Source organism: Cervus elaphus, chromosome 12 (assembly GCF_910594005.1).
Source record: "Cervus elaphus chromosome 12, mCerEla1.1, whole genome shotgun sequence".
Taxonomy (NCBI): Eukaryota; Metazoa; Chordata; class Mammalia; order Artiodactyla; family Cervidae; genus Cervus; species Cervus elaphus.
This window is the reverse complement of record NC_057826.1, coordinates 95601021-95613613: the sequence shown is the minus strand read 5'-3', so window position 1 is coordinate 95613613 and position 12593 is coordinate 95601021. Positions and strand designations below refer to the sequence as shown.

The 12593-nt window shown below is 39.8% G+C and overlaps 1 protein-coding gene across 2 annotated transcripts in view; it reads right to left on the bottom strand.

Moving 5' to 3' along the window:
- Positions 1-12367, bottom strand: part of TRIM36 (tripartite motif containing 36) — a 31381-nt gene extending 19014 nt beyond the window's left edge. Inside the window, exons 1-5 of one of the 2 annotated variants that reach the window (XM_043920776.1) lie at positions 11868-12367; positions 9604-9838; positions 6260-6289; positions 2818-2838; positions 1687-2012 (exon numbers count right to left, since the gene is read on the bottom strand). In XM_043920776.1, the coding sequence (XP_043776711.1) occupies positions 1687-2012; positions 2818-2838; positions 6260-6289; positions 9604-9838; positions 11868-11894 (639 nt within the window). In that variant the 5' untranslated portion in view covers positions 11895-12367. The remainder of the gene's footprint in view (positions 1-1686; positions 2013-2817; positions 2839-6259; positions 6290-9603; positions 9839-11867) is intronic. The other variant, XM_043920778.1, reaches the window with a different exon arrangement.
- Positions 12368-12593: the final 226 nt, after the last annotated feature.

Sequence of the window (12593 nt, the reverse complement as noted above, 5' to 3'; positions counted from 1 at the left end):
TTTTTTAATTCTAATACAAAAAGTCCTAATATGTAGCTCCAGGAAAAAAAATGGAAAAGATTTCAAATTTTTAAGCATATCCAGGTTCCTACATTCTCAAAGCCATTACAATTAGAATATAAAGCTTGGCTTCCTGCAAGGAATGCAAGAACTCAAAATTACAAGTAAATTACAAGTAAATATTCTATAGGATAAGAGACATCTTTTTAGAATTTTACTATAGTGAATAACACTTGGAGGGAAAAAACATTTCTCCTCAGTATAACTTATTCATATTTCTCTTATCAATCTCACATTTGTAAATACAACAAGACTGTAATTTATACTAAAAAATGGTCAATTTTCTGAAATTAACTCCTAAAAACTAAAGCCCAACATACTTAATAATTATAGGTTCCTTCATGATAGAATAGTAGTAATCAATTTAATTAATATTTTAAAAGACACATCAAACACTAGGTTGAAGTCATAAATTTTTAAAAATCTATGACCTTGAGCATTTAAGAGGAGCTAAGGAATATAACAGCGAATTTTAAAGTATTTAATAAATCTATTGCCACACTGGCATACTTTGAGACAGAAGTCATTTTAAAAAGCATAAGCACAGACTGTTCTTGTTTTAATCCACCAGTCAGTCCCACAGCATTTAATATGAAATGAGAAATATTCAGCTCAGTTTCAAGATAACTCTGAAGATTGTCTTTTTTTTTTCCATTTTTCTATGGAAATGTCTTATGCTCAGTGTCTTATGTTTAAGAACATAAATAGAATTCATACTCACACAAGTTACTAGGTTTAGGGGAATGAGAACATCAATCAAAAGAATCAATTACATGTTTTAAATCTATATAAATCAGAAAGCAGTATTAAGTGAAGATATCAAAAACACATCCTGCTTTTGAATCACATAGTAGGGTAAATTGCAATACATAGAATCCTTTTTTTAAAAAAAGAGTAATATTTATTTATTTACATGGAAGAATAATAAAATAAATCACAATGTATCCTTTATCTAGCTTCAACAATTACCAATTTAGAGACAACTTTGTTTCATCTAAAACTTCATTCATGAAGTTCCTTTGTTCATTATTACAGAAACTACCTGAATATTTAAGAAATGCAAATCCCACTTCAGATACTATATAACCATTAAGTCATAAGCTTCAAACTATTAGGCTGTAATTACTCTTATTTATTCGTGGTACAATTTAGGTAACTAAAAATGTCAGAATGTTGCCCAACCACTCCTTTTAGACAATGACAGGCTTGTCATATTAAAGGACAAAAGCTTCTTAACTTTAACCATCTCAGTCTTAAGACTATAGAGAGTATATGTGACATAACCTTTCCTCTATTTCTCAGTTATCATTACAAATATTCATGTGTTGTACATCATGGTGTTTTAACAGAGTGAACCATACTACTGCCTTCTAAGCTCTGGGGATGTTTAGCAACACACTAAATAACTCCAACTATAAGGCCTTCATTTCTCCTCTCAGCTTTTAAAATTGTTTTCCTTCTGTCAGGTTCTAGACTTGGTATAACTTATCTCATCACATTGTTTACTACACCGCTGCTGCTGCTAAGTCGTTTCAGCCGTGTCCGACTCTGTGCAACCCCACAGACGGCAGCCCACCAGGCTCCCCCGTCCCTGGGATCCGCTAACTTCACAGAAACCTCACTTACCTTGGGTCTAAAGTTCGTAGTTGGGCCCACATACTCATGCTGCGCTTTTACGGTACCCCAAGGATGATAAATTTTGAAGCATTCATTGCAGTAGCTTGCACTGCAGTCCATGCAACTTTTTGTGGATTCCTGAGGCGGTGGCTTACAAAGGTCACACATAATGGCTGTGGCTGCCCTGGCTGCCTGCCGATATCTTTCAACAATAGTTTCCAAAGTGAAATTTCGAAACAGACCATTGATTCCCCGCTCTCCAAGATCCACATCATGCTCACAGCCAGGGCAAGGAAAAGTGGTTGTCCTAGGGGTCAGTGAATTGCGCTTCCAGCCTGTGTAATTAATAAGTTCTTGTTCAGTTACATAGGTAGGAAAATGAATAGAATTTAAAAAAGAGAGTCATGTTTTGCAAAGATATGTATCTATATATATATTCCAAAAGTGGTACATATAAATCAGTTCATGTACTGGAAATTCTTTTTTTTTAATGGTTTTATATATAAAAGATAAGCCCAAGCTACTAAGTTATCAAATCAAAGATGAAAGAAATTATTCTATAGTAAATCCCATATAAATGCCATATTAAATCAGATATGTGGACAAAGCATACAATACTACACAGGATCAAGATCTTTTGAAAGTATACAATTATATAAAAATGGTTATTTTCATACATCATACCCAAAGGAATGTGGCTTGCATTTAAATGAAAATATCCTTGGCTGATTGATAGGAACTGAGTTTATACAAAAAAGGGCAGGAGCCCTTAACCCAGGCAGGGTCCATGGATTGACTCCAGGAAGATTCAAATAGTTTGGTAAACTATTTGAAATTGCATGCAAAATTTTGCATCTATGTATCCATACATACTTTCTGGTTAAATAATCCATAGCACAAAAAAATAATTAAAAGAAATTTAGAAATTTAAAAAAACAATCAAATCCATAGCTCCGATTCTCAGAAGAATACGTGACAACAAAATTGTTAAGAAGCACCACAATAGAGGGTATCCCACTGTAGTATTGTTTTATCTAGAAAATTCAGTAGGCAAAATCATTAGTTAATTCAGTGCAATCTATAAAAGAGTGAAAAGCTTATTCATAGACCTAGAATCTACTGACTTTAAGAGGAACCAACCATTTAATATCTTCTTATGACCTGAAAAAAAGAATCATTAAGATTGTTTAATTCAGTAAGCCAAAAGATACACCAAAAATACAAGTAACTTTACAACACACTGAATGACCTTCCCTCAGTGGTATCCTGATTTTAACAAATCAAGAAGCCAAGGCATGACAGTCCTCACCCACAGGCTCACAGGAATCTGGGGTGGTTAGTTTAACACAGGTGCATGCCTATCCTGTTTCCACCTCTCCTGTATAAATCTAGTCCAAGCAGGTAGTCTTGGTTGCCCACAAAATAACTCCCTAAGTATAAACACAAACTGTTTTGGCTATAGCCTTCTTTCATACTACTATCCAATCCCAAAAGTGAAAATCACATTTAGAAAAGGTCTTTAAACAGCTGTATTAATATTGCCTAGGCAACATATACTATCAATGTCTGACATATCACTACATAAATCACTACAGGTTAACATTTAGTGATCAGTCCACGGTATGAGACATTTGAAATGACTTCACAACATGCAAAACAGCATTAGGCCCCCAAAGCCACTTACGCAACAAGCATGCAGCTTCATTATTTTAAATTTTAAATATCTTCAAAAAAATTTAAAGACATTTTTAAACTTTACATTTAAAAATATACCCAAGAAAGCAGTCACATAAAAATGTGAAAATCCTATGTAAAATATATTCTTGTAATAATTCTAAAAACATGCAATATAGTATGAGATATTTCACACCACAGCAGGCACATAATAAAATAAGCAGCAGAACTATTTTTAAAACACATGCCAATGAAAATTTCATTTAGTGAAAAAACAAGCCAAATAATTCTGGAAGTGATACAGTGCAGTGGTCAAGTTTAAACAAATGGAAATTCATATTTAATTACATGCTTCCACACATGAACTAGGTGATAAAAATTAAAATGGTAACTAATCTTAACAGTCAATGTTTTTAAAAAATGAATTATTGGTTTTGTGAATTGAAAGTTGTGCTCAATTAAGTAATGGGGAAAAAACAAAAGTAAATTATGCCAATAAAATCATGCTTTAACATGTACACTGGTGACACCCAGATTTTGACCCTCAAGTTCAGAAATTTCAAAAACAAGTTTTATCCCTTTTCTGTAAACCTCTTTTGTTTTTATAATAAAAGACAAGGTGTAAGGCATCACACTGAACTTCTTAAACCAGACAAACTATTAAATCAATATATCTTGGCTATTTTTCTAAACATCTTAAAAGCTCTCAAAATTTTTTTATGAATACTAAAGAACTTTTATTTTGTCTCTTATCTTCTACCATCATTTTCATAAAAATAAACAATAAAATATACTTCAGGGCAATAAAGAAAACAAGATAAATCTAACGATATTCTGAGAAGTAAGCCAGATGGGAAAAAAAATCAAGTCAGTAGAACCAAGAATAAAACCTAACAGAATCAATATTTCTCTATAACTCTGCTAATATACTAACTATTAGCCAAGTGCAGCTATTTAAATTTACTTAAAATTTAATATTACCTCCAACTAATAAAAATAAATGGGAAAAAAAATTAATATAAAACTCAATTCCTTAGTAGTAGTACCCATATTTTAAATTGTCAAAAGACATTTTTGGTTACCATCTTGTATGGCACAGAGTCAAACATTTCTATGATTATACAAAGGTCTATGGACAGTACTACTCAAAAGCATGGTATAATGGGGGGGAGTAATGACATCTTAGAAAGGTAAAGAAGCAAAATAGGCCAAGCGATACAATTTTCCAAGTCAAACTCCATTCATGGGGTCAATGATATCTGCTAATTATCTGAACTGTCATTTCACAGAATCAACACTTTCCCCCTATACCTTTAACTTCAAAGACAGATTAAACCAGTTAAGCATAAACCATGACACAGTCGTAAAAATGAAGAATCCAAAATTATTTCAAACTGGTTTATAGCAAATCCTCCCCCAAAAGTCATCTTTCCGTCACATGTTTTCCCTTTTAAATGATAAAAAATAGTAATAAAGCATTTCAAAATAGAGTATTTCAAAACAAAAATTCATCACAAATTCCCAACCTATTCCAACTGCGTATCTTCTGCCATATTCTGGCTGCAAACAACTTCCACACTGCTACTACCTGGCCACGTGGCAGACTGCATCTCCTCACGTTGACATCACGCTGCTTCCTGGAGCCGCAGAGCGGCTGCCACCTCATACACCACCTTAACGCAGCCACATCCTGACCATCGATGCCTATGAGTTACATTATCCCTCTGAGTACTGGATTTTCAAACTGCAAAACCTTTTTCTCGACTACCCTCCGAATCAAAAGTGGGTAATGAGAAATTATTTTTTTAAGCAAACTGTTCCTACCTTTCCTCCTAATTATTAAATTTCAACACTTCAAGTTCTCAGGGACTCACTAAAGCCTATAAGAGAATGGATTATGTGTGGCTTCTAGAAGTGGCTTAAGATTTTAAAACTGAGGCATGTAGAAGAAGGTGAGGAAAACAGAAAAGGGTAACATTTCAGGTGTTTATTTTCTCCACCAAAATTTAAGGTATCACCAGCATTTTCCCTCAAAAAAAGTAGCCAATTTTACTTTAAAGGTCAACTGGAATAAAAAAAGAAACTATTTTAATACGATGAGTTGGCCCACCTTTCACACAAAAGCAATGTACATTATTTATTCATGAATGAGAAAGACCCAAATGTTAAAACTCAAGATTCCAAATACTTTAAAATATTAACAAAAAATACACCATATGCATAAACAAGCTAAGATTTATGGTATTAACTACCAAATTATAAAGTGAAAGAAAGTGAAGTCACTCAGTCATGTCCAACCCTGTGACCCCATGAACTGTATGTAGCCTACTAGGCTCCTCTGTCCATGGGATTTTCCAGGCAAGAGTACCAGAGTGGGTTGCCATGTCCTTCTCCAGGGGATCTTCCCGACCCAGGGATTGAACCCAGGTCTCCCACATTGTAGGCGGATGCCTTACCATCTGAGCCACCAGGGGAAGTTATCAATACCTTTAAGCAAATTAAGGTGCTGGCTTGTTTAACCTTCCCATGGTAGCAATATGGCTGTTAATTTAAGCTTTGCTCCAGTAAGTAAATGTAAAGCATTTTTAAGGGAACATTAAAAAAAACAGTAACAAGGGGATGCTTTTTCTTTAAAAATATCCCATCATGGATACACATACGTGTGTGTGCATATACAACAAAATGCAAGCACTAATGATCAGAACTTCCTTTAAAAACATCAGAACTTGCTTGAAAATTTAGTCCTGTTGACCTTTAAGTCATGTCAGCCCAATTTGTTCACTTTCTACATGATTTTGAAGACTTGACCACTGATGATGATTTTTTTAAATTTATCTCTATAAAGTTATTTAATTTAAATCCAACACTATACTGCCTGCGGCCACACAAGCAATAAAGCATTTTCTACCTCTCCACCCCAAAGATCTCCGTTGTGATGCTGTGAACAATGAACAGAAAGCTGGATTTAGAATTTAATTTCAAAGAGAAGAGTCACAACATGTTAACAAAAGATAAAGCAGTAACTGTGTCCTACACATAACACAATTATTGAATTGACAGTAAAAAATGTGTTCCTCCTGGTACACGTGGTATTTATACAAAGCCACCAATGTAAAGCATTCATCGAAATTATTTTACCACAGTTCAGAATTAAACACTGTTCGTGCAGTAATTAAGAGCCTATACTTTATCCTGTAGATCTGTGTTTTTAAACAATCGCACATTTGTGTTTTTAAACAGTTACTTATGGTTACTGTTGAAAATACAAAGTCAAAATAAAGTATCTTTGCTTGTTTTAAGTGACCGAAATCAGCACAGTAAATAAATATTGCTAACACTGATTGTATCTTAATGACAACAGACAAATGGGACATGACAATAAAATGGGAGAAAAATCTTGTGTGTACATATATATGTATATATGACCAAAAACGAACAGTTATACAGCTCTTTTAGATTTTACAACTTGACATGCTAAGTTATATACACAAGCCTTGCTCTCCTTTCAAGGCATCCTTTTATTTTAAAATCTGTCAAATGAACGATGCAATGCAATTTGAAAGAAATACATGTGAAAGTGTAAGGCAGATGTCATTTTACATTTTCCAATGTGTGTGCACTCAGTCGTGTCCGACTCTCTGCAACCCCATGGACTGTAACCCGCCAAGCTCCTCTGTCCATGGGATTTTCCAGGCAAGGATAGTGGAGTGGGTTGCCATTTCCTCCTCCATTTGCCAATAGCCACATTAGAAAGTAAAAATAAACAAGTGAAGCTAATTTTAGAAATACATATTTAGTAATACAATATATTCAAAAATTATCATTTCAAAATGTAGTCAATATAAAATTATTAGAGATATTTATGTTCATTTTTTCCTTCTAAGAGTTTCAAGTGTATCCCTCCATTCAGACTAATGTGTTTCACGTGCTCAGCAGCCATATGTGGCTAGTACACTGGATAGATCTGGAACGTCTGCTGCGAAGATGCCCAGAGCACCACTACTTTTTCATGAGACAGCCCTCATATTCTGCAGTCACACCCTTCTCCCAGCTAAACATTATTTCCTTTAATCAGTCTCCAGAAAGCAGCTTTCTAACTTGCCCCCTGTCAGGACACAGTTCGGCTTAAAAGGGTTCTTCCTAAAGAAGAGGGAAGAACATATCTAGTAAATCTATTTCTGATCTCTTGTCCTGGAAAAAAATACCATTATCAATGAAGATAAGCCATTATGGCATGATCTGTACAAATCTCATAGCAGATGTTTGCCAGTCAACATCCACGCAACAAATATTTATTGAATGGCTACCAGCTGCTGGAAACAGTTAACTACTTTTCATTCATATTTTATACTGATCCCATAAAAACTAACCAAGTCTTAAGATTAAAAGCCTAAACGTAATAAAGAATTTCATGAAATACACATGTGAGCTCAATCTAAAGATCAGTAAAAATACTAGTATTTAACTAGAATCTCATTTAATGGACTGTGCTGAACATTAATATACAAAAAGTGAATCTTGTTCGTCCATCAAGCCAGGGTCCCTAATTTTTCTCTAAGAATCTACTAACAGAAGATGAACTTTTATCTGGTAGAGCGGTTTCAAGCTATCACCGTCTTTCCTAGCCTCCCCAGTACACCAGCCTCCTCTCAGGAGGAAAACATGAAAGTGATGACATCACAAAGTGCAAAACCCTGCCCACCCTCATGCACCCTGCACCTCCCCGTTACCTAAAGCTCCCTTTTATGTGTATACACACCACTTTGATGTGCATAAAGTGTCCTCCAAGCAACTGGTGATTACCACTTAAAGAAAAATTCATGGATTTAAAATACCATAGTACCACTCTTAGAACTGATCTCCTCTTATCCACTCTCTAATGGAACACACAGACACAAATACTGCCCAAGGAGATCCATATCATAGCACAACCAAAAATGACGACTTTCTCTAAAACACAAATGAGGAGGAAAAGATCCTTTTCTGATTTAAAAAAAGTGTTTTGTTTTCGGGGGTTTTTTTTTTTTACAATATTAAAAAGTTACTCCTAAACGAAAGAGAGAGAAATAGAGTGGACAAAGGATGAAACTGGAAACTTCAAAGCCCAAATTGGACAGAGCTGAAGCCTTGAGATCTGGTGCTCATGACCACTAAAGTACTCTCCTCAACAGGAAGGAAGTGCTGAGCATAAGGCTGTGACATTTCTATCCAATCCTTTGCCTCCCCTTGACTCTCACTGCTCATTTTGGCCCTTAATTTTCCAATGGCCTTGTTCCCAGTGATTTCAAATCAATTTTGGTCTACATTAACCCTGCAATAGATGTTCAGAAGAAAAAAATACCATCCCAATAGTGTTGGAGAAGACTTGAGAGTCCCGTGGACTGCAAGGAGATCAAACCAGTCCATCCTAAAGAAAATCAGTCCTGAATATTCACTGGAAGGACTGATGCTGAAGCTGAAGCTCCAATATTTCAGCCACCTTATGTGAAGAACTGACCCCTTGGAAAAGACCCTGATGCTGGGAAAGACTGAAGGTGGAAGGAGAAGGGGACAACAGAGGATGAGATGGTTGGATGGCATCACCGACTCGATGGACATGAGTTTGAGTAAGCTCCCAGAGTTGGTGATGGACAGGAAGGCCTGGCATGCTGCGGTTCATGGGGTCGCAAAGAGTTGGAAACTGAGCAACTGAACTGAACTGAGATCCACTTTTTTAACTACTACAGAATTCCACTACTGTTTAGCTGATGTTCAAAATAGTTATTTTAAAATCTGGATCAAAAAAATGGCTGAAGAATAAAATGAAGAATAAATGACACCAAATAACATTCCTCTAAAAGGCTTCTGGGACTAGGCATTATGTGGTCTCATCCTTTAAGTTTGCATATTTATTTACCTATTACCAAACATACAAGAGTCCCTAGTAAGTACTTCAGTAGTCCATTATTTCAACCCTCCTGTAAAGGACATCACAGGCTTAGAACATGCCCTAAAATACAGACACAGTTAACAATGGGTTTAACACAAAGCTGGTGTTCAACATCCAATATCCACTTTAAATGAATATCAAAACACAATTAAAAGTTCATTCTGATATTTTAAAAGTTCATTTTAAGAGAGACAGAGATTCTTTTATAAGTACAGTTTTAATTTATTCACCTGGAAAGATTAACCCCCAAAATGACGAAATTTCCCTTCTACAATTATCTCTGAACATATAAACAAGCTCCATCACCTGGTTCTACCACATACCTGGTCTGCTAATTCTGTCAATTTTATCCATGCTAGGGGAGGGAAGCCGAAGTCGAGGACTGCTCTGATTGGAGTTGTCAGACCCCACATCATTGAATGAATCATCAAGCATCAGTAAGAGCTCCTTCACGCATTTATGACAGATGCTATGCTGACAAGGGAGAATCAACGGGTGGGTGAACAGCTCCTTGCATGCCGGGCAAATGAGCTCTCTTTCGATATTCTTAATGGTAACCTTAATGAGAAGCAGAAATCAGAATAAAAGGCTTTTAGTGTGTAAATACATTAACTTGCTTATACCCCATGTATAAATACATATATAAATACTACCGAAAAGAATTAAAGATTTCTTAAAATCTGAAGTTTCTTTTTGGCTAGGGAAGTCTACACCATTATTTATCCACCCCCTCATCATCACATGGCCTAGAAGTGAACGGACATGAGATGGTAAAAATATATATATATATTTGAAATATGAGAAAAATCAACATAAAATATTTGCCAACCATAATACTTCACCTTTAGTGAAATTCTGAAAGCAGATTACTTTAATAAAAATTAAGAATACAGCACCAAAAAAAAAAAAGGATACAGCACTAAGAACAGGATTATTCCTATTTAGCACATAAGCTCTGTAACTGACAAATAACAGGAGCTGTTAAAAACTGGGCTAGCCATTATGTTCCTGGACCCTATTTGAAATCTACTTACAAGCTGAATTATCAGCAATTTTCTACATTAAACGTGACCATTTTCCACATGCTGCAACTGTAATGTATGTAAAATACTTGAGGTTCTCAGGCTGCATACCAAAGCAGTTATCTTGAAAGCACTTTATGAATACTAAAAGGGTAGCAAGGATTACAAAGAACCACTGTAAGTGCTCTCAATGGTACAAGCTTACAATATTTTCAATGAGAAACACTTAGACTCATCACAACTATAAAGGTCTAATAACCTCATACCAGCTTTCCCATCCTTTGCCTGTGCAGTTTTCCCTCCATGGATCCCAAGCTTCAGGTGCTATGAATCTATATTTAGCATCCTTGCAACTGTAAGGATGGTACAATGCTAGTCAACCATTTCAACTACTGGAAACACACAGAAAATTAAAACTGAATTAATTCACTTCTTTTAGTTAAATAAAAATGTTTGTGAGTCTATTCCCCTTAAAATGATACCCAGTGAGTTAATAAACCCTGACGACAGCACTTCAGCCAACGGGCTTTATCACTGTCAGTGAGTCGTGCAATGCAGCGGTTCTTGCTGCATCACTCAATAAATTATTTAGTAAAAGCCCGCATCACGTCACAGTTTTAGAAAATCAGGAAGATATCCACACTTCACAATTCACATCAAAGAATACAGAATATTCACATCCTATCTCGTTTCATAAAGAACTTGACATCTAATTCAAAGGGAAATATTGTCTTCAAAGTCCAAAACAGATTCTCACGCCCCACTTTATGGGAGGTTTACCTCTCACTGGAAGATCTGAAATCATTTCCACTTTTCTTGTACACAGAGCAGTGTACAAACTTTCTAATCACGATTGATATAAAGCAATTCTTACGCAAAAGAAAAACGAGTGTTCATTTTACATGCATTGAAGGGAAGCAATCTGATTACGAGAAATGTGGTGTGGTGGCTCCCCCAATTAAGCCATTTCAAAATAAATGAGGTTCGACGGAAAACCAACAAGTTGAGAACTGCACTGCACTCCCTGAAACAAAAGCACTCGAACCCCGACAGCTGCCGGAGCAAGCCCGCCCCGCGCGGGCAGGCAAAGCCGGGGAGGAGCCTGCGCTCGCGGCGACCGCGGGCCGGGCTTGCGGGGGTCCGAGGAGGACTCGAGCACCGGCCCCGCTACGTTCCGGGAAAAAGGGCGGCGGTGCGGGCGCCCGGGGCCGCGGCTGGCCCCCGAGTCCTTAAGGCGAATTCGGCAGTCTGAAAGGCCACCGGAGAGCCCCGCCCCAACTCCCCGAGGCTCTCAGGTGGGCCATCGCCGCGCCCGAGGGGCGCCCCCTTCCGGGCCTGGGTGACCCCGACTCTGACCCTCCCCTCCCAGGGGCAGGCAGGGGGCGCCCGGGGTTGCGGAACCGGCCCAGGACGCGGAAGGCGAAGAGGAAGCGGGGCCACCGCACGCCCGCCCCCGCTCCTCGGGAGGAGCGGCTAGCTCCCGGCTCAGGGCAGCAGGGACCGAGCGCGCGGAGCCCCGGCGCGCCGCCCTCCGGGCTGAGGCAGCCGCCCTCGCCCCTACCCACCAGCGAGTCTGAGCCGTCCCCCTCCATGGCAGCCTCCCGCCAGGTGTCATCAACGGCAGGGACCCCAGCAGGCAGACGCGCGGCCCCGGGGAGGCTCTGGCGAGCGGGTCCCTGCGGCGGCCGCCGAGCCTCGGTTCGGAGCCGGAGGGCGAGCTGGTCAGCCGGCCCCGGCCAGCGGACCGACGCGGGCAGGAGGCGGCCAGGGCGGACGACAGCACAGGCGCGGAGAGCCGAGCTCTGCTCCTGCGACGGCCCCGGGAATCGCGGGCCGCGGCCGGCTGCGGCGGCAGCTACTGCGGACTGCGGCGGGGCGGGCGGCCGCGCGGAGACCCGGGCGGGCGCCGCGGAGGGCGGGGCGGGGCGGGGCGGCGGCGTCGCCCGGGCGACAGCGCCCACCGCACAAAGCGGGCGAGAGGCCCGCGGCCGCGCGGCGGGCGGGGTGTGGCCCGCGCCGGAATCCCCGCGCTTCCCCTCCACCCCGCGCGCCAGCCCGAGTCGCGGCCCCGGCCCGCTTCCCCGCCGCCCCTCGCGCCTGCCCGAGCCGCGGCCGAAGCCCCCTGACGGGTTAGGGAGCCTCGGAGGGGCGGAAGCGAAGGCGGGGAAGGGGCGGCGGAGGGCGGGGCCGGGGTGGAGCGGCCTGGCGGCGCCGCAGCCGCCTGCATCCTGGGCCGCTTCTCCGCGCCAACCCTCGGCTCTGCCTTCGGACGTCCGCGCCTTCGCTACAGC